General features: G+C 70.3%; 4 protein-coding genes and 2 non-coding genes across 9 annotated transcripts; 1 reads left to right on the top strand and 5 right to left on the bottom strand.

The window, feature by feature from the left end:
* Positions 1–55: 55 nt before the first annotated feature.
* On the bottom strand, positions 56–4376 carry FBXW9 (F-box and WD repeat domain containing 9). 3 transcript variants are annotated; one of them, XM_074857480.1, is made up of 11 exons: positions 3717–3825; positions 2914–3300; positions 2412–2551; positions 2203–2331; positions 1979–2091; positions 1796–1887; positions 1548–1696; positions 1284–1397; positions 1101–1190; positions 907–972; positions 56–343 (listed from the first exon to the last, which is right to left on the bottom strand). In XM_074857480.1, exons 2-11 carry the CDS (start codon positions 3296–3298, stop codon positions 269–271), a joined length of 1353 nt encoding a protein of 450 aa, XP_074713581.1. In that variant the 5' UTR covers positions 3299–3300; positions 3717–3825; the 3' UTR covers positions 56–268. The 3 variants fall into 3 exon arrangements, with proteins under 3 accessions (XP_074713581.1, XP_074713580.1, XP_074713579.1); XM_074857479.1 differs by lacking the exon at positions 56–343 and having other exon boundaries at positions 372–972; positions 3252–3300; positions 3717–4376; XM_074857478.1 differs by lacking the exon at positions 56–343 and having other exon boundaries at positions 372–972.
* A 213-nt stretch (positions 4377–4589) lies between these two features.
* Positions 4590–12239, bottom strand: TNPO2 (transportin 2). Of its 2 annotated transcripts, none has more exons than XM_074857477.1 (25): positions 12075–12239; positions 11286–11448; positions 10951–11026; positions 10633–10782; positions 10451–10557; positions 10246–10379; positions 9647–9728; positions 9411–9533; positions 9197–9315; positions 9029–9089; positions 8603–8768; positions 8328–8480; positions 7580–7805; positions 7194–7365; positions 6868–6954; positions 6667–6774; positions 6411–6569; positions 6235–6322; positions 6033–6131; positions 5847–5942; positions 5664–5739; positions 5460–5559; positions 5084–5158; positions 4853–4984; positions 4590–4746 (listed from the first exon to the last, which is right to left on the bottom strand). In XM_074857477.1, the coding sequence occupies exons 2-24, from the start codon at positions 11382–11384 to the stop codon at positions 4877–4879; spliced, it is 2664 nt and encodes an 887-aa protein (XP_074713578.1). In that variant the 5' UTR covers positions 11385–11448; positions 12075–12239; the 3' UTR covers positions 4590–4746; positions 4853–4876. The 2 variants fall into 2 exon arrangements, with proteins under 2 accessions (XP_074713578.1, XP_074713577.1); XM_074857476.1 differs by having other exon boundaries at positions 11286–11485.
* On the bottom strand, positions 7433–7501 carry LOC141938614 (small nucleolar RNA SNORD41). The gene has a single exon (XR_012627337.1). It is a non-coding gene; the product is annotated as a small nucleolar RNA SNORD41 (small nucleolar RNA).
* LOC141938613 (small nucleolar RNA SNORD41) lies at positions 8842–8908 on the bottom strand. The gene has a single exon (XR_012627336.1). It is a non-coding gene; the product is annotated as a small nucleolar RNA SNORD41 (small nucleolar RNA).
* A 1629-nt stretch (positions 12240–13868) lies between the features above and the next one.
* TRIR (telomerase RNA component interacting RNase) lies at positions 13869–15393 on the bottom strand. The gene is made up of 3 exons (XM_074857497.1): positions 15133–15393; positions 14391–14468; positions 13869–14278 (listed from the first exon to the last, which is right to left on the bottom strand). Exons 1-3 carry the CDS (start codon positions 15370–15372, stop codon positions 14171–14173), a joined length of 426 nt encoding a protein of 141 aa, XP_074713598.1. The 5' UTR covers positions 15373–15393; the 3' UTR covers positions 13869–14170.
* Positions 15394–15616: 223 nt separating this feature from the next.
* GET3 (guided entry of tail-anchored proteins factor 3, ATPase) lies at positions 15617–18442 on the top strand. Its single transcript, XM_074857496.1, has 7 exons — positions 15617–15778; positions 16080–16227; positions 16307–16455; positions 16547–16697; positions 16793–16900; positions 17607–17804; positions 18039–18442. The coding sequence occupies exons 1-7, from the start codon at positions 15618–15620 to the stop codon at positions 18168–18170; spliced, it is 1047 nt and encodes a 348-aa protein (XP_074713597.1). The 5' UTR covers position 15617; the 3' UTR covers positions 18171–18442.
* Positions 18443–18960: the final 518 nt, after the last annotated feature.

Here is an 18960-nt window from a genome sequence, read left to right on the forward strand (position 1 = left end):
CGCCCAAATTCGTCCCAAACCCACGGATGCCCCCGCGGGGGGACGCAACCTCCGCTCCAGTCAAATCCTTTTAATACCCATGAACAGGCAGCAGCTTCCAGCCCCACCGAGGGCCCAGGGCCCAGCCCGTCTCCTCTGTGCCGGGGGGTGCAGGGGGGACCCCGCGCCTGGCGGGAGCCCGCTGGGAGCAGGGACGGGCCCCCCCGGCGGCGCGGAGCCCCCCAGCCCCCCTCCCCGGGCAGTGCGAGTGCGGGACCGCGGCAGCACGTCAGGTCCGGAGCCTCCACACCTCGACCGAGAGGCCTCCCGAGGCGGCTGCCACCACGTCGCCCTCCACACTGATCTGGGGGGGACGAGAGGAGCGTCAGGGGGACGGAGGGGGCTGTTGGGGGGACACCCCCTGCCTGGGGAGGGGACGTGTCCTCACCCCAGGGAGCCCCTGGTACAAGGACCAGCACCACAGACACTGTGGCGGGGGAAAGATGGGGGGGAAAGAAAGTAAGAAAGAAAAAAAGATGGGAAATAAAGAAAAAAGATGGGGGAAGAAAAAAAAAGATGGGGGAAGAAAGATGGGGAAAGAAAAAAGGAAAAGAAAAAAGGGGGAAAAACAAAAAAAGATGGAGGAAAAAGAAAAAAGATGGGGAAAGAAAGAAAAAAATGGGAGAAAGAAAGAAAAAAGATGGGGAAGGAAAAAAAAAGGTGGGAGAAGAAAGAAAAAAGAAGGGGGAAGAAAGATGGGGAAAGAAAAAAGGAAAATAAAAATGATGGAGGAAAAACAAAAAAAGATGGAGAAAAAAGAATAAAAGATGGGGGAAAATGAAAAAAACCCAACAGGGGAAAGACAAAAATCCGGGGGAAAGCCGAGGCGCTTGCAGCCGCGTCGCGAAGGGGCAGGCGCCTCCTCACCCCGTTGAGCACGTCGTCGTGCGTCCAGGAGCAGATGGTGCGGGGGGGGTCCGTGGGGACGTGGATCTGCGAGAGAGCGAAAGCCGCTCGTAGCCCTCCGGTACCCCCCAAAAGCATCAGCAGGGCCCCCCCCCCCGCCCAGCGAGGGCCCCCCCCAGCCCGGCGCCACGTAACAGGGACGGAGGGACCCTCACCCGCAGCGTCCTGTCCGTGGACGTGGTGAAGAGGGACCCCGGCGAGTGCCAGAGCCCCGTGATCTGCAGCCGGTGCCCCACGTCGAAGTACTGCGGGACAGGGGGACACAAAAATACACCACGAGGCATCGGGGGGGCACCGAGGACCCCCCTGCACCCCCCAAACCCCCTCGGGGTCCCTACCCGGGCGGGCTGGAAGCTGCCGGCGCTGTTCCCGAAGACGTACACCCGGCCCTGGTTGTCCCCGGCCCAGAGCTGCGTGCCCCGGTACGACATGGAGAGCAGGTAATTTTCCAGCTGGGGGGAGGAAAAAAAGCTTTAGGGGAGGGGGGGGTAGATCCTGCTGCACCCCAAATCTTGGAGCCCCAATGGCAGCAGGTGAGGAGGGTCAGAGCCCCCAGCCCTGTCCCAGCCCCCCCGTGGTGTTGGGGGGCAGCAGGACCCCACCTGCAGCCGCTGGAGGACCCCGTCGGCCCGTCGGTCGAAGACGACGAGGGTCCGGTCCTCGCTGCCCGACACGATGAGCCGGTCGTCGGCCGCCAGGGACAGGACGGCGCTGGCGTGGGGCTTGTAGCTGCGCACCAGGGCCTGGCCGGCTGCCGGAGGAGTGTGGGGGGGTTGAGCTGGGGGGCACCCCCAGTGCGTCCCCGTCCCTCAACCATCCCAGGGAACCCCCCATCCCAGGCAGGACCAACCTCGCGGGTCGTAAACCGTCACCGTCTTGTCGTAAGTGCCGGTGACGAGGACGTCGGGGCGGTAGGAGAGACACAGCACAGCCGCCTTCTCCCTGCGGGGGAGGGGAGGGCTGGGCTTGGCCAGTGCCCCCCTCCTTGGGACCCCCCCCCCAAACCCCGCTGGGGCCCCCCCCCAGGTGTTACCTGATCTCCCCAAACTGCTGCCCCTCGGCCTCCAGGTCCCACAGCTTCACCGTGCTGTCCCAGGAGCCCGAGCACACCTTGTTGTCCCGGGAGGCCAAACACCAGACCCAGCCCTGGGAGGGAGAACCCGACCCCGTCACCGGGCCCAAAACCACCCCAGGACCCCCCCAGCAGCTCCCCAAGGGGGGAAACGGGGGGGGGGGGGATAATGGCTGCGCCCCCACCTTGTGCGTCCCGTTGCGCTCGGTGCCCAGCGCCTTCACCAGCACCTTGCCGGGGGCCCGGCCCAGCTGCCGCAGGTCCCACAGGTTGACGTTGCGGTCGCGGGCGCCCGAAACACAGAGGGTCCCTCCCTGTCAGGTTGGGGGGGTCAAAAGTAAGGTGGGGACCCCCCCCCCCCCCCCCCCCCACTCCTGGCCTGGCCCATCCCCACCTGCAGCAGGAGGACGGAGTCGACGGAGGCGAAGTGTCCCTCGTCCAGCGAGAAGTGCTGCATGGGGGCCCCGCCGCCCCCCCAGCGCTGCAGGTGCTCCTCCAGGTCCACGCAGGCGTCCGACCAGTCGAACCCCTCCTCTGCGGAGAAATGGGGGGCACCGAACTGATGGGGGGGGGGGCGGGATCTGGGGCACTGGGGGGCCCCAACCCGCCCTTGTCACCCCACGCAGCGCCCCATAGACACCTTGGGGTTGGCAGAGTGGGGACACAGGGCACTGGGGGGGGGGGGGGGGGGTGTTTCCAACCCGCTGCGGGGAAATGGGAGGTCACAGGGGATCAGAGGGGGCCCCAACTCCCCACACGAGCTCTCCGGGGTGTCCCACAGCCCCCTCAGGGTTGACTGAGCCACGAAAATGGAGCATTAGGGATGTCCCCACCCCTCAGCGATGTTCTGGGGGTGCCCCACCCGCCCCGTCCCCCCCCCCCCACCCCAGACCCACCTTCCAGGACGGGGAAGGCCCCGCGGGCGCTGCGCTGCAGCCGGAGCCGCCAGGCCACGGCGTCCCGGGCCACGTCCCGCAGCGCCCGGCAGACGCGGGGCAGGACCCCCCGCACCTCCCGCGCCCCCAGGTACCCGCAGATCTCCAGCAGCAGCTCCAGCGGCAGCGCCAGCAGCCCCCCCGCGTCCCCCCCGCCCGGGGGAGGCCGCTTCAGCCCCAGGGGGGGCCGCGGCGGAGGGGGCACGGGGGGACTGGGCCCCGGGGTCGGGGCAGCGGCGGGGGGAGGCGGTGGGGGGCAGCCGGGAGGGATCCCCGGGCCCCGCAGCCGGGTCACGTACTCCTGCGCCTGCCGGTCGGGGTCGTCGGGGGCGGGGGGCCCCTCCATGGCTGGGGGCGGGGGGGGTGTCAGCACGTCCCGTAGCCCCGGAGCAGGGATACCCCCGCCCCCCCCCCCGCGAGGGACCCTCAGCTCCTGTTACTGCCCCCCCCCCGCCCCCCCCCAGGCTCCCCGATCACGACCCCGATCAGCGACCCCGGGATTCGCCACAAACGGGGGACCGCCCCCCCCCTCCACTGGGACCCCCTCCGGCCCCGGTACCGGAACCCCCCGCACCCAGATCCCGCCGCAGCCTCGGTACTGGGAACCCCCTGGGGCACCCCAACACCCCGATGCTGCCGGTACCGCGACCCAACTCCCCCGTGATCGAGACCCCCGGCACCTCCTCGAAGCCCCGTTCCCGCCCCCGCCCGCTCTCCACACCCCTCCCGTCCCCCCCGCCAGGTTTTGGGGTCCCCCCCGGTACCGGGGCTCGGCCCAGCCCGGCCCCGCCGCGTCCCGTCTCCACGGCCACGGCGGGATCCGCTTCCGGCGCACCGCCCCCACGTGACCCGCACGTTGTCCAATGAGATGAAGCGCCGCGCCGTGACGTCACCAAGCGGCGCCGGAACCGGGCCACGTGCGGCCGCCGAATCGCCGGGAGGGGCCGCAGCGGCCCCTGAGAAGGGACCGACCCCCCCCCTCCGCCCGCCCCCCCCATCGCGGCGGAAACAAACGGCACCGGGACGGCGGACGGTCAACAACGGACTCTCTTTGCCGAGCAGGAACGAGCGGTCGCGGCACAACCGGGCCCGCTGCACCCACCCCCCCCCACCCCCCCCCTACCCCAGACCCGCCCCCCCCCCGCCCCCCGCCCTGTAAACGGTAAAAAACGGAACAAAACGGGGAAAAAAAACACAAGAAACGTGGCACCGACTCGCTCACGACGAAGCACAATGGCGGCGGCTCGGTCCCCCCCCGGCCCCCCGCCCCCCCCGGGGCCCTCCCGCCCCCCGGGGCCCCCCCGCGCCCCCCCCGGCCGGGGCTGCTCTATATGTTCCTACGGGTTTATCTCCGTGTGCGTGGGGACGGGGTGGGGGGGGCACCATGCGGGGGGGAAGGGGAACATCCTACAGCGGAAAAAAGGAGGGGGGGGGGCTGCCCCCCCCGCCCCCCCCCCCCCCGGCCACCCCATTTTTGGACCCTTTTGCCCCGATTTTTGCTGCCCCCCCTCCCCCCAGGGTTTTGGGGTGTCCCCACCGCGGGTCCGTCCCTCCCCCGCAGCCACTATGGACCCTCCCCACCCCCAGTCCCCCCCCTCCCTTCTCCCCCCAGGGGTGAAACCGATCTCGGGGCCCCCCCCCACCCCCGGGGTGCGGCTGGGGACAGGGTCGGGGGGGGTGGGCGCCGCGCCGTGGCCCCCCCACGCGGCTCCTCCCGCCCCCCCCGAACCCCCCCGGGCGCGGCGCGGGGTCGCCCGCTCACGGCCGCCGTCCCGACGGCCTCCCGGCGCCGACCTGTGGGAGAGGGGGGAGAGAGGTCGGGGGGGGGTCTGTCGTTCCCGGGGGGGGGGTCTCCATCTGCCCGCCCCCCCCTTTTGGGGTGCTGCCCCCCACCCCGGACCTGGTTCCAGTGCCTCCGCCTGGCCTAGACCCCGTAAAACGCCGCCAGCCGGTCCTTGAGCAGGGGCGGGAACTGCTCCGAAAACTGCTGCCAGTTCTCCTCGCCCACCTGGTCCTTGAAGCCGTGGAGGATCTGGGGAGGGGGGTGACAATGAGGGAGGGGCCCTGCTGAGCGCCCCCCCCCCCCCCCAAGGCATGGGGGGTCCCCTATTGCCCCTTTTTCCCCGCTGACCTTATAGAACATGTCCCGCAGGTCGTCCTTGGGGCTCACCCAGGACGCGACGGCGTCGCAGAAGAAGATGAAATCCTGGGGGAAGGGGGATGCGGGGGCGGGGGGTGAGACAAGGGGATAAAAACGGGGGGGTGATGGGGAGCAGGATCTGGCCCCAGGGACCCCCCCGTATTGGATAGAGCCACGCTGCAGCCGAGTCCCCCCCAAAAATCTCCCCCCTCCGGGAGCTGGTGGCTGCCCCTGCGGTGTGGGGGGAGTGGGGACCGCACCCTCCACAGCTCAGAGGCAAATATCAGCCCCCCCCCCCCCCCCCCCCCGCCCCAGGCTTAAGGGCAGCCCCCACCCCCCCAAAACTGCTGAGTGCCCCCCCCCATACCTGCACAACGCCCCCAGGGTTCACCCCGATCATCACGCAGATGCCACGGAAAGCCGAGTCCTTCTCCTCGTTGTCCCGGATGTTACGGAGGGACGTGCACCTTGTGTGGGGGGGGTGGAATTGGGGTTCAGCGGCTGCCCCCCCATCCCCCCTCGGCTCCTGGGGGGGCACAGAGACCCCCAGAACAGCCCCCCCCAACCTCACCAAGGCCGGATGAATTGCTGCAGCATGGGGGCCACCTCCTGCGGGCAGACGAAGCCCAGACGGCCGATGGTGATGGCTGCAGGCAGGAGGAAGGTTGGAGGGCGCAGGGGGGGGGCGGGGGCACAGAAAACAGCCCCCCTAAACCCCCTCCTGGGGGTCCCGCTGCGCCCCCCCCAGCCTCACCCGTGTTCTCCAGGAGGGTTTTGGGGGTGTTGGGGCGGTTGATGATCTCCACCAGGTTGTTCAGCACCATCTGGACGTAGGGCTGCATCTCCGCCCCTGCCGGGAGGGGACGGAGGGGGGGTGGTGTCAGGGTGGGGGGGCCCAGCCGAGCTCCCGGGGGGGCTGGGGGGGCCCCGAGGCACTCACCCATCTGCATGCAGATCTCCCCGATGGCCCAGGTCGCGTTGTTGCAGACGGAGATGAACTCGGGGTTGAGGTTGGTGCCCAGGATGGGCATGAACTCAGCTGGGGAGAGGCAGGGTCAGGCAAGGGCCACCCCCACCCCCCCCAGCACATCCTTTTGGGGTCCCCCCCACCCAGGGGACCCCCCCCCAGCCCCGGCACCCACCAATACAGGGTTTGACGTGCACGAAACAGGCCTTGGTGAGGTCACCCAGGAGGGCGAAGGAGCTCTGCCGCACCTCGGGCATGGTGTCCTGCGGGGAGCGGGCAGGGGGTGAGTGTGGGGGGGGGCCCGGCGGCCCCTGGGCTGGCGTGGGGGGGGTCCCGGGGGGGGCCCCTCACCTGCATACACTGGAAGAGCAGCGTCATGATGTTGCTGCGAGCCACCAGCTGCTCCACGTGGCAACCCAGACCCTCGGCCAAACCGCTCAGCAGGTCCAGGGCCACGATCATGAAGTCCTTGTCGGGGGCCTCGTACTGCTCGGGGTGTTGGTTGTACATCTGCGGGGAGCAAGGGGGGGCCACGGTTACCCCCGGGAGGGGGGGTCACACCCCACAGCACCCAGGGAAAGTGGGGGGAGGGGGGGCTGTGGCTCACCATGGCCTGAGCCAGCGTCTTCTGGACCAGGGTGACGCAGCGCTGGTAGACGGGCTCACAGTAGGGCAGGAAGCCGCTCTGCAGGGCGGTGGCCACCGAGGACAGGCACTGCGGGCATGGGGGGGGACAGCAGGGGGGTGGGAGGGGGCCGAGGGGACAGATTCACCCCCCCTCTGCTGCCCGCTGCGCCCCGCGACTCACCTCCAGCAACGGGAAAAGGTCCTTGTCCTCGTCCTTCAGCTCGTTCCACTTCTGGATGAGCGGAGGCATCAGCTTCTGGATGTACTCCTGCGCCCCGAGGAGAGAGGCTGTCACTGGGGGGGGGACACGGGGAGGGGTACAGGGTGCTCCCCCTCAGCCCAGGGACCATCAGACCAGAGGAATCCACACCGGGCGTTCGGGATTCGAATGTCTGTTGTCACTTGTCATCACCGGTCCCGGGCAGGGACGTGCTTGGGGCACGTGGGGCGCGGGGGGGACGACCCCCAAGATGGGGACCCGTGGGTGGGGGGCACCTCATATCGTACCGGCTGGTTGAGGTGGTGCCCCACGGAGTCAGCCAGGGTCCCGATGGCGTCGTAGAGGATCAGCAGGTTCTTGTGTTGGTACTTGCCAAAGGCAAAGACCAGCGTGTCCAGGATGAAGCTGAGGTACGGCACCAGCTCCGTGCAGGCCTCTTCCTCCAGCGTGGCGAAGGCGCTGAGGGGGGGGAAAAGGGTCAGGAGCCCCCCCAGGGTCAGGGCTGAGCCCCCCCCACCCCCCCGCTCTGGGTCAGACAGTACGAATACACCAACATCACAGCGAGTCAACGCATCACATTCTTCATCCCACCCAGAGAAGGGCCAATCCTGCCCCAAAACCAGCACGAACGGCCCCAAATCGCCCCCCCCCCCGTCCCCCAACTTGCCCGTACCTGCACGCCGCCTCCTGCACCCGCTTGTTGCTGTCGAGGATGCGCTTGAGCAGCTCGGTCATGAGGGGCTTGAGGTACATGTCGGGGGGCTGGCTGACCACCCAGTGCGCGTAGCGGCTCAGGGTCCAGCAGGCGATGGAGCGCACCAGCGCCTTCTTGTCCGACAGGCATTGGATGAGGTGGGGGATCAGCTCCGGCAGGTACGGCACCATGCCCTGCATGCAGCCTGGGGGGCACAGGGAGGCTCAGAGACCCCCAAAATGGTGGGCACCATGCCCTGAGTGCAGCCTGGGGGGCACAAGGAGGCTCAGAGACCCCCACCATGGTGGGCACTGTGCCCTGAGTGCGGCTTGGGGGGCACAAGGAGGCTCAGGGACCCCCAACGTGGTGGGCACCGTGCCCTGAGTGCGGCCTGGGGGGCACAGGGAGGCTCAGGGACCCCCAACGTGGTGGGCACCGTGCCCTGAGTGCGGCCTGGGGGGCACAGGGAGGCTCAGGGACCCCCACCATGGTGGGCATCATGCCCTGAGTGCAGTCTGGGGGGCACGGGGAGACTCAGAGACCCCCACCATGGTGGGCACCGTGCCCTGAGTGCAGTCTGGGGGGGCACAGGGAGGCTCAGAGACCCCCACCATGGTGGGCACCGTGCCCTGAGTGCGGCCTGGGGGGCACGGGGAGGCTCAGGGACCCCCGCTGCGGGCATGGCGGTGGCTTGGGGACGGCCCCTCGCAGGCAGCGTGGCACCCACCTTCTGCAATGGCCCCCAGGACGAGGATCCCCGACTCCTTGATGACCCACTCGGGGTGGAAGAGAAGCTCCTTGAGCAGCGGGAGGAGGTGGGGGAGCAGCTCTTCCCGGAAGACGTTGGCCAGGACGTCCAGCGCGGCAGCCGAGCACTTCCCTGCCGGGCAGGCGAGCAGGGATGGGGTTAATCCCACCCCAGGGTTTAATTACCCCCCCTGACCCCGCAGGTGCAATTCAGGAGCCCAAACGCGGGGCGGGGACCCCCCAACGAGCCCGTACTCAGGTTCCAGTCCGACAGCGTGTCGTCGTCGTCCTCGTCCTCCGCGTCATCGGGGTCCTGCGGCCGCTCCTCCTCGTGCTGCAGCGTCACCGTGCGGGACTTGTGGAAGCGGGGCTTGATGTCCTGCTCGCTGTCGGGAATGGCCTCGTCCTCCTCCACGTCACCCTGTGGGGACAGGGGACATCCCGTCACGCCATGGGGACCCCCAACCGCCCGCCCCGGGGACCCCCCGGGTCTCACGGATCAGACAGTACGAACACAACAACCATCACCAGCATCAGTTCTGAACCTGTCATCACATCCGGGAGGGGTCGGGGCAGCTCCCGCCTTGCCCCAGTCCCTCCAGTTTAACCAGTAGCAGCTCCCCAGAGCTGGAGGAGGGACGGGGAGCCGGGCACTCTCGTGTTCTCACCGCGGGCTCATACCTTGAGCAGGATGATGTCGATCTCTGAGTACTTCATGCCGTTCACCAGGATGGGGATGAGTCTGGGGGGGGAGCAAAGGGGGGAATTGAGGGGCCGGAGGGGAACTGAGGGGCCAGGGGGGGTCCTGGGGGGGCCGCGGGACGAGAGGGGGCCGCCCTGAGCACTCACTGCACCAGGTGGGAGGTCAGCACCTCCTTGCAGATGGGCTGCTCGGCCAGCGTCAGCCAGAACTCGCAGGCCTCCAGCGCCACGTTCTCGTCGCTGTCCTGCGTCCGCTGCAGCATGTACTGCGGGGGTGGGGGGGGCGGGAAGGCACATCAGCCCCCCCTAACTCGCCTGCCCGGGGGTCCTGGGGATGCCCACCGGCCCCTCCCCGTCTCACCTGGATGATGCTGTGCATGTGGGGGATGAGGCGGTCGATGCGGACCTCCAGCAGCATCACCAGCGCGCGGCACACATTCTTCCGCACCTCGGGGTCCTCGTCCACCGCCAGAGCAAAGAGGTGCTGGGGAGGGGAGGGGGGGTGGGGACACAGAGACAGGACCCCACTCACCACCGTCCACCCTCGTGGCCGCTCTGGGAGGGGCTCCAGGGGGTTCCCCCCGCCCGGCCGCTCACCTCGATGAAGGTGTCGATGTTTTCCATCAGCGCCTGGGCCCGGTCCATGATGAACTGGTTGACGCAGGCGATGGCGTGAGACCTGGGGGGGCGGGGGAGGGAGACAAACCACGGTGGGAGGCTCGTTAGCTAACGACGGGGTGCCGGGAGAGGTGGGGGGGGGGGGGGTCAGCCCAGCCACCAACCCCCTCCCAGACCTCACAGCGTTAAATTAACTCATGAGAGGGAAACGTGCTCTGGGCTGGAGCAACCCCCCGCCCCAGGGCAGATGTGGGGACACGCAGGGATGATCTGGGGACGTGGGGACGGGCTGAGCTGGAGCTGCCCAGTCTGGGGGGGCCCAAACCCCCCCAACGGGGGCACAGACAGAGCCAAACCACCCATGGGGACGAAGGATGGGGACAAGGGGACCCCGAGGCAAAGCGCAGCCAGTGGGCGGGGACACACAAACAGCTCATCTCCCACCCAAGGGCCACGTGGCAGCTCTGGGCACAGCCCCCCCAACAGTCCCACCTCCACCAGGTCCCCCCGGCCCCTCCGCACCCGACCGTGGGGCTGCGGGGGGACACGTGTGTGTGTCCCCCACGGAGCACCCGTACCTGATCTTGGGGCTGCAGTGCTTGAAGAACTGGAGGAACTTGGGGATCATGACGTTGAGGGGCCGGTTGAGCGCGTCGCTGTCCAGGAGCTCGGAGGAATCCTCGCAGATTTTCTGCAGGGCCCCGAACGCCCCCTGCGTGCCAGAGGGGTGTCAGCGCTGGCCACGGCCCCCCCCCCGCCCCCCCCCCGGCCAGCCCCGCGCACCTCACACGTGTTGTAGTCCTCGGAGTTGAGCAGGTTGCAGAGCTGCGGCAGCAGCTCCGGCCACATCTGCAGCTCCCCCTTGGAGGCGATGGTGGTGATGAGGATGCCTGGGGGGGGGCGGGGGGGGTCGTTAGCACTGAGGAGGGGTCACCCAGGGGTCCCCGCGGGGGGCCCCGCCTCACCGATGGTGGCCCGGATGAGGGAGGACGCGTCCCCGATGTTGTTGAGACACTCCTGCTTGATGAACTCGGCCACGGGCTGGGGGAAGCTCTGGTAATGCGCCTTGACGTTGTTCTTCAGGATGAGGCCGCTCAGCGACCGCGTCGGCTCGTCTGGGAGGAGGGAGGGGGAGGCACGAGTTGTTAAGGGGGGGGGGGGGGGGCCGCAAGGCGCATCCTTTCCATTTCCACCTCCCCAAGGCTGAAACGGGCGGGTTCAGCTCCTGCCACCCCCCTGGGAGCCGGGAGACCCCGAGACCCGCCCGCCGCAGCGTGACCCACCTTCGGACTTGAGCCGCGTCAGCACGAAGATCAGGTAGTTATTGAAGTCTGGGAATTGGTTCAGCTGCTTCAGCTTCTGTCCCGGGGGGTTAAGGACGAGGACGAGGACGGGGACAGGGACGGGGACGCTGCCCCGCAACGAGGACAGGGATGATGCTGCCCCGGATCAACATGGCTGCAACCCCCCATCCCCCCGGTCCAGCCACTCCGGAGCTCGAACTGACCCCGTTAACGGAGGAAACCCCCAATTCCCGTTTCCCCGGTTCACACGGGGAGGGGGTGTATTGTGGGTGTATTGTGGGTGTCCCCCCCCCGCCCCCCCCGCCCCAGGATACGTCCTGCACGACGCGCTGCGTGGCCGTGTTGGGGGACTGCGAGTCCTTCAGCAGCTGCAGGACCTGCTGCAGGCCCTGCTCGTCCGGCTGCCAGTCCATGGCGGCTGGGGGGGGTCCTGGGGGGGTCCTGGGGGTATGTGTGGGGGGGTCAGACCCCGGATCGCTGCGGAGAGGGGGAGCAGGAAGCGGGACACGGGGATCTACCGGCAGCGGGAGCCGCGTGAGGGATGCGGAGCGGACGCCCCCGGGATGAGCGCGGTTCCCGGGGGGGGGGGGGCGGGACACACACACACACGGGGATAGCGGGTGTGTGTTTGTGTCCCCCCCCCCGCGGTCCACGCGGCAGCGGACGGCGGCGGGGACGCGCCGCGCACGTGGGGACGGGGATACCCCGTTAACGGCGGGGAGAGACGGGGGGAGGCGCACAGGGAGAGAGATCTTCCCCCTCTTGCCCCCCCCCGCCTATAACCGCCCCCGGCCGTGCCAGCCCCCCCCCCCCCCCAGCGCGCCCCCCGTTTCCCCCCCCGCCGCCTTTGAGCCTCTCGCCCCCGTAACCCCCCTCACCCCCCGCCAGCGGCACCCCCGTCCCGCGGCACGGCCCCTCTTCCCCCCGCCCCACCGCAGCCCCCCCCCCGGTCCCGGTTTGCCCCCCCCAACCCCCAATTACCCCCCCGAGCCCTTAATTCTTCCCCCAGCCGCCCCTTACCCCCCCTCGGCCTCCTCCCGCCCGGGCCTCCCCCGCCCGCCAGGCCCCGCGCCGCGTTCCCGCCGCCCCCGCCGGGCCGGTACCTGCCGGGGGGGTCCCGGGGCTCGGGGAAGGGGTAGAGGGGGGGTGGGGGCGGCCCGAGGCGGGGAGGGGGGTGGAGGGGGGGGGTGGTTCGGGGCCGCCTCGCGCAGCCGCGGGGCACCGGCGCTGCCCGGAGGGAGCGAGCGCGGCACGCGGGCGCTGACCCCCGCCGGCCACCGTCCGCCCCGCCGCGGGGACCACGTGAGCGCGCGGGAAGGACGGCGCCGAGTCACGTGGGCCGCGGGCGGGGCCACGTGGGGAAGAGGCGGAGCGGCTGCGCGCGTGCGCGGGGCCTGGCCCGTGTGTGTGTGTGTGTGTGTGTGTTCCCCCCCCCTCCCCGTACCACTGCGGGGGGGGGGACTGGGAGCACTGGGGGGACTGGGAGGGGAATCAGGGTAAGGGGGGGTTGTGCTGCGGGGATGGAGTGCGCTGGGGGGACTGGGAGTGGGGATTGGGGGGCACTGGGGGGGAATCAGGGTGCACTGGGGGGACTGGGAGGGGGAAAGGGAGTGAACTGGGAGCGCTAGGAGGGGAATCAGGGTAAGGGGGGGTTGTGCTGGGGAGATGGGAGTGCACTGGGGGGACTGGGAGAGGGGATTGGGGGGTGCTGGGGGGACTGGGAGGGGGAAAGGGGAGTGAACTGGGGTGACTGGGAGCACTGGGAGGGGGAAGGGAGTGAACTGGGAGGACTGGGAGCACTGGGGGGACTGGGAGGGGAATCAGGGTAAGGGGGGGTTGTGCTGCGGGGATGGAGTGCGCTGGGGGGACTGGGAGTGGGGATTGGGGGGCACTGGGGGGGAATCAGGGTGCACTGAGGGTACTGGGAGGGGGAAAGGGAAGTGAACTGGGGGGACTGGGAGCACTGGGAGGGGGAAAAGGGAGTGAACTGGGGGGACTGGGAACACTGGAGGGGAACCAGGGTAAGAGGAGCTGTGCTGAGGAGATGGAGTGCACTGGTGGGACTGGGAGGGGATTGGGAGGACTGGGAGGGGAATCAGGGCAAGGGCGTGTGTGCTGGGGAGACGGAGTGCACTGGGGGGACTGGGAGCACTGGGAGGGGAATCAGGGCAAGGGGGGGGTTGTGCTGGGGAGATGATGGAGTGCACTGAGGGAACTGGGAGTGGGGATTGGGGGGGACTGGGGGGGAATCAGGGTGCACTGGGGGGACTGGGAGAGGGGATCAGGGGGTGCTGGGGGGGAATTGGGGTGTGCTGGGATGGAGAGATGGACCGCACTGGGGGGACTGGGCTCACTGGGAGGGGGATCATGGAAGAGGGGGTGCTGGGAGGGGAAAGTAGTGTACTGGGTGGACTGGGAGGGGGATCAGGCTGCGCTGGGAGGGTGAACTGGGAACAGCAGGGGGGGGAGCTGGGGTGATCGCAGTGCACGGGGGGAACTGGGACCACAAACGGGTCGGGGTCCCCTCCTGGAGGCCACCCCAGGAGGGCCCGGCCCTGCCTGCACCCCCCCCTCCTCCCACCGGGGGTGCAGGTGGATCCCCCCCGCCACCTCCCAGCCCAGCTTTACCGGGGGAAAAACTCCCCCAAAAAAGAGAAAGTTCGGCGCTGGGGGGGAAATAAATAAAGTCTCGAAGGCTGGAAGCCTCGAAGTCAGTGTCATGGCTGGGGGGGGTTGTCACCCCGCAGCAGGTGACAGCGCGGAGATTGTGTCACCCCCTCGCAGCGGTGACACGGGGGGGGGGGTCTCAGCATCTCACCCCCAAACCCCCCAAACCAGGGTAAGAGCAGGGGTGGGGCAGCCCCCTCCCCAAAAACACCCACAAGTCGCTCAGCGGCTCCGAAATCTCCGAGGTCTTTAATGCTGCGACAGCGGCCCCTGCGCTCCCGCCTCTCCCCTCCCCGTTTCTCCGCTTTCTACCCCAAAAACCAACCCCCCCCGCCGCGGGGCCGGGCCGGGGGGAGGAGCGGCGGCGGGTCCGGGCGAGCGGCAGCAGTTTGCCGACCGGCATCAAGTCCTGGTGGCCGGCGGGGCGGGAGCGGCGGCCCCGGGCGCGGGAGCGTCACTTATAGATATAAAAGGGGCGGGGCCGGCGCCTCCCCCGCCCTTAAATAAGTATATACAGGGGCGAGTCCGGGCGCTATTTCACCAGGGGCCGGGTTTTGTCGTCGTCGCTGCACTGGTGCGCCTTGTACTTTTTCACCTCTGCCATGTACTTGGCCCAGGCATCGCCTTTACTCGTCAACACCTGCAAGAAAACGAGGGGAAATGAGGTCGGTGAGCGCAGCACCCGCCGTCAGCACCGCGGCCCCCCCCCCGCCCCGGGAGGGATCTGTGGGGGGGTGTCTGGGGCCACCCACCTCCTCGTCCGTCTTTTGCTTCTTGGCCACCACTCCCGTCTTCAGGGCCAGCTTGTTCCCCCCTCGCCGCCTGCCCACCTGGGGGAAGGGACAGAACTGCCACCGTTACGCGCGCTGCGGGGACAGCGCCGCCCCCTGCACAACGGAACAGGAGGGACGTCCGTCAGACCCCGGCCGTCCGGCCGTCCATCCGCGGCGGGCGGCACCGCGGGGACCCCGCTCCTGCCCGGGGAGGGGGGGTGGGGCCGGCGGCTGCTGCCATCCCCGAGGGTGGGGGTGACACCCCCCCCCCGGGAACAGCGGTGCCGGAGCAGCCGAAGTCGCCCCCGTTCCCCAGGGACGGAGGATTTTGGTGCTGCTTGAAGCGGTTTAACGAGAGGCAACGAGCGCGGCAGCGAGCGGGCGCGGAGCCCCGACAGCCCCCGGGCGCCCCCAGGACCGAGCGGCAGCGCGGCCCCCCCAGGACGCGCCCCCCAGCTTGGCGATCGCAGGTGCCCGCGGAGCTCCAGGGCCCCGGCCCAGCTCCCGGGACAACCACCGGCAACACCGGGGCCTGCGCTTGCGCCTGGGGACCCGTCCCGCGCGGGGACGCTCTCCCGCCGCAGACAGCCGCTGCCCGGAGGAAGCCGCCGCCGCCACCCCGAGAGCGCCGCTACCCCCGCGAACCCCCAGCCGGGGCCGCCGCAGCGGGCGGGCGAGGCCGGGCAGCAGCGGGAGGAGGCCGCGGGCCCCGCGTCCTTACGAAGCTGAGGGCGCCGCCGCTCCTCTTCGAGCCGTCGGACGGGCGGTGCGGGCCGGGCCCGGCGCCGCCGGGGGCCTCCGCGGCCGCCGCTGCCGCCGCCTCGCGCTCCCGCTGCTGCTCCGCCTCCATCTTCCGCTTGAAGAGCTCCAGGAAGCTGCCGTCGTTGGCGAAGACGTTCACGCCGCCGCCGGGCCCGGGCGGCGGCGACGGGGCCTCCCCCTCCTCGCCGTGCGCCTCCATCTTGTCCGCCGCGAACGCCGCGCCGCGGGGGACGCCGGGAAGCGCGCGGCGCCGGCAGATGACGTCAGCGCGACGGCCGTCGGGGCGGCGTTGCCGGGCAACGCGCGGGGCGCTCGCCGCGCTGTCCCGCCCCACGCTGGATCGCCAGGCGCCGCGGCCAATCCGCCGCAGGGGGCGGGACAGCGCGGCGGGACGGCGGCCAATCAGGGCGCGGGTGGGCCGGCGGCGCGGCGGCGCGGGGGAAGATGGCGGCGGCGGCGGGCGGGTGGGGGCCGGAGGCGGAGGAGTTCGAGGACGCGCCCGACGTGGAGCCGCTGGAGCCGACGCTGGCGAACATCATCGAGCAGCGGAGCCTCAAGTGGATCTTCGTGGGCGGGAAGGGCGGTGTCGGCAAGACCACCTGCAGGTGCGGGGGGGCCGGGCCGTGCCCCCGGGGGGCGTCGGGACGGACCGGGGGATCGGGCCCCCGGGGGGGTCGGGACAGCCTGGGATGGGGGAACCGGACCGGGCCTCCCCGGCGAGGGGGGGATTGGGCTGGAGACTCTCAGGGTGGAGGGACGGGGCTGGGTCCCCTCGGGGAAAGGCTGAACCAGCCCCACGCGGGGCCGCTCCCACGCGAGGGGCCGCGGGGGGGGGTTTCCCCACGAAGGAGGCCACCACCATCCCTGCCGGCAGCAGCCCCCCCGCCGTCCCTGCTGTCCCCCCAGCTGCAGCCTGGCCGTGCAGCTCTCGAAGGTGCGGGAGAGCGTCCTCATCATCTCCACTGACCCCGCGCACAACATCTCCGATGCCTTCGACCAGAAGTTCTCCAAAGTCCCCACCAAAGTCAAGGGCTACGACAACCTCTTCGCCATGGTGAGTCCGGGACGGATCCGGGAGCCCGGCCCCCCCCCCCCCCCCGCCACGACCCAGCTCACCCTCTGAACCCCGACAGGAGATCGACCCCAGCCTGGGGGTGGCGGAGCTGCCCGACGAGTTCTTCGAGGAGGACAACATGCTGAGCATGGGCAAGAAGATGATGCAGGAAGCCATGAGCGCCTTCCCCGGCATCGACGAGGCCATGAGCTACGCTGAGGTGATGAGGTGAGCGGGGCCGTACGGGGCCGGGGGGGTCCGTTGGGGGCTGAGCAGGGGGATTGTGGCCTCGCTGAACCCGCCCCCGCCGGCCCCGCAGGCTGGTGAAGGGTATGAATTTCTCGGTGGTGGTTTTCGACACGGCGCCCACCGGCCACACGTTGCGGCTGCTCAATTTTCCCACCATCGTGGAGCGGGGCCTGGGCCGCCTCATGCAGATCAAGAACCAGATCAGCCCTTTCATCTCCCAGGTGAGGCCGAGGGGCTGCGGGGACAGGACCCCGCGGGGAGGGGACAGCGCGCGCGTGGCCTCGGGGGGGGTGGATCTCACCGCCGCCTCCCCCAGATGTGCAACATGCTGGGACTAGGGGACATGAACGCGGACCAGTTGGCTTCCAAACTGGAGGAGACGCTGCCCGTCATCCGCTCCGTCAGCGAGCAGTTCAAGGACCCGGTAAGGCCGCTGGGGGGGGCTCCTGGGGGGACGTGGGGCTGCCGGGAGGGGGACGGGGACTCCAGGAGGGGGACAGGGACTCCAGGAGGGGGACAGGGACTCCAGGAGGGGGACAGGGATGCCAGGAGGGGGACAGGGGCGCCGGGAAGGGGACGGGGACTCCAGGAGGGGGACGGGGGCGCCGGGAGGGGGACGGGGACTCCAGGAGGGGGACGGGGATGCCGGGAGGGGGACGGGGATGCCAGGGAGGGGGACGGGGGTGCTGGGAGGGGGATGGGGGTGCTGGGAGGGGGATGGGGGTGCTGGGAGGGGGACGGGGACTCCAGGAGGGGGATGGGGATGCCGGGAGGGGGACGGGGATGCCGGGAGGGGGACAGGGATGCCAGGGAGGGGGACGGGGGTGCTGGGAGGGGGATGGGGGTGCTGGGAGGGGGATGGGGACACCGGGGGGGGGACAGGACGTGGCCAAGGAGGGGAGTGGGCACGCCAGGGGTGGGATGGGGACGCTGGGAGGAGGACTGGGACGTGGCTAAGCCAGTCTGTGCGCATTCCTGTGGGGAAACCTCCGCCGCGGGGCCGGGCAGGGACCCCTCCGGGGCCTGTGTCGTGCCGGCCGGCCAGGTGGCAGAGGGGCCACCGAGCGCGGTGTCACCGTGTCCCCGAGCGCGGTGTGACGCTGAGCGTTGTGGGGGGCCGGGGCCGGCAGGAGCAGACGACGTTCATCTGCGTCTGCATCGCCGAGTTCCTGTCGCTCTACGAGACCGAGCGGCTGATCCAGGAACTGGCCAAGTGCCGCATCGACACCCACAACATCGTGGTGAACCAGCTCGTCTTCCCCGACCCCCAGCGGCCCTGCAAGATGTGCGAGGCGCGGCACAAGATCCAGGCCAAGTACCTCGACCAGGTACTGGGGGGGGGGGCCACAGCGCTGGGGGGGGCGCGGGGGGGGCTGAGTTTGGCGAGTCAGGGAGGGGTTGGGGGGGGCAGTAGCTGTCAGGGGGCCCTGCCCGGCTCTGGGAGGAGAGGGGGGGTCTTGGGGGGTGGGATTTGGGGAGTCTGGATGCTCAGGACACCCCCTGACGCTGTGGGGGGGGCCCGAACGCCCGGATCGCTGCCCCCCCCCGCTCTCCCCCCGCAGATGGAGGACCTGTACGAGGATTTCCACATCGTGAAGCTGCCGCTGCTGCCCCACGAGGTGCGGGGGGCCGACAAAGTGAACACCTTCTCCTCCCTCCTGCTGGACCCCTACCAGCCCCCCAGCCCCAAATAACCCCCCCTACGCCCCCCTGGGGGGGGGCAGCTGATATTTATTCCCCCCCCCAACACCTCAGGAGGGGCAGGACGGCTCTGCCCAGCCCCCCTGCACGCAGCCCCCACCTCCAGGCTGCAGCCAACCAGCACCGTGGCCCCCCCCGGGGCTGCTCTGTCCCCCCCCTCCCTCCCTATCTGTCCCCCCCCCCTACCCCAGGCCGGGGGGGGCCGGGCAGAGACGGGACCCCCCCAGGGGACCTTGTGTAAATAATAAACTCGGGAAGCGGAGAAGCGGCTCTGGGGTGGTTTGGGGGGGCGCTTGGGGGGAGGGGGGGGCGGGGGCCGGACGCCTGGGTCCCCTGAGGGCTGGGGGGGGGGGGGGGGGCGGTGACGTCAGCACCGGCTGGCACCGGGCCTGGCGGGACACGGGGACCCTCATTAGCGCTCAGGGGGACCCTCATTAGCGCTCGGGGCGGATTAACGGGGCGTGGGGAGGGGGAGGGGAGCAGCCTGGACATCGGGGACCCCAGCGTGGGAGGGGGGGTTCGGGGCGGGGGGGGGTGCTGCAGCAGCTGGGCTCTGGCGTTTGGGGGGACCGTGTGGCGGTGGCCCCCCCTGCCCCAGCCCCCTAAAACCCCACGTAGGCCCGGCCCCGTGTCCCGCATCCCGCTGCGATCTGTCCCCGTGACCCCGCTGCTGGCGCGAGGCCGCGGGGCCGGAGCCAGCGCTGCCCCGGGGGGGGGCCCAGGCGTCCCCACCCCCCCCAACCCTGCCTCAGTTTCCCCCCGGGGAGGTGGGGGGGGGGGTGG

This window comes from Strix uralensis, unplaced genomic scaffold, assembly GCF_047716275.1.
Source record: "Strix uralensis isolate ZFMK-TIS-50842 unplaced genomic scaffold, bStrUra1 scaffold_219, whole genome shotgun sequence".
NCBI lineage: Eukaryota > Metazoa > Chordata > Aves > Strigiformes > Strigidae > Strix > Strix uralensis.

Bases quoted from the DNA above. Each gene is read 5' to 3' on its own strand.
- FBXW9 (XM_074857478.1), bottom strand. From the start codon at position 3,298: ATGGAGGGGCCCCCCGCCCCCGACGACCCCGACCGGCAGGCGCAGGAG. The intron at 2,552-2,913 runs GTGGGTCTGGGG...ATTTCTCCGCAG, and splicing joins GGCCTTCCCCGTCCTGGAAG to AGGAGGGGTTCGACTGGTCG. The intron at 1,398-1,547 runs GTGGGGTCCTGC...TCCTCCCCCCAG, and splicing joins GGGTCCTCCAGCGGCTGCAG to CTGGAAAATTACCTGCTCTC.
- TNPO2 (XM_074857477.1), bottom strand. From the start codon at position 11,384: ATGGACTGGCAGCCGGACGAGCAGGGCCTGCAGCAGGTCCTGCAGCTG. The intron at 10,783-10,950 runs GTGGGTCACGCT...CCCTCCTCCCAG, and splicing joins GACGCGGCTCAAGTCCGAAG to ACGAGCCGACGCGGTCGCTG. The intron at 9,090-9,196 runs GTGAGTGCTCAG...CTCCCCCCCCAG, and splicing joins CTGACCTCCCACCTGGTGCA to ACTCATCCCCATCCTGGTGA.
- TRIR (XM_074857497.1), bottom strand. From the start codon at position 15,372: ATGGAGGCGCACGGCGAGGAGGGGGAGGCCCCGTCGCCGCCGCCCGGG. The intron at 14,469-15,132 runs GTAAGGACGCGG...CCCTTCCCCCAG, and splicing joins GCGGCGGCGCCCTCAGCTTC to GTGGGCAGGCGGCGAGGGGG. The intron at 14,279-14,390 runs GTGGGTGGCCCC...GTTTTCTTGCAG, and splicing joins AGCAAAAGACGGACGAGGAG to GTGTTGACGAGTAAAGGCGA.
- GET3 (XM_074857496.1), top strand. From the start codon at position 15,618: ATGGCGGCGGCGGCGGGCGGGTGGGGGCCGGAGGCGGAGGAGTTCGAG. The intron at 15,779-16,079 runs GTGCGGGGGGGC...CTGTCCCCCCAG, and splicing joins GTCGGCAAGACCACCTGCAG to CTGCAGCCTGGCCGTGCAGC. The intron at 16,698-16,792 runs GTGAGGCCGAGG...CGCCTCCCCCAG, and splicing joins TCAGCCCTTTCATCTCCCAG to ATGTGCAACATGCTGGGACT.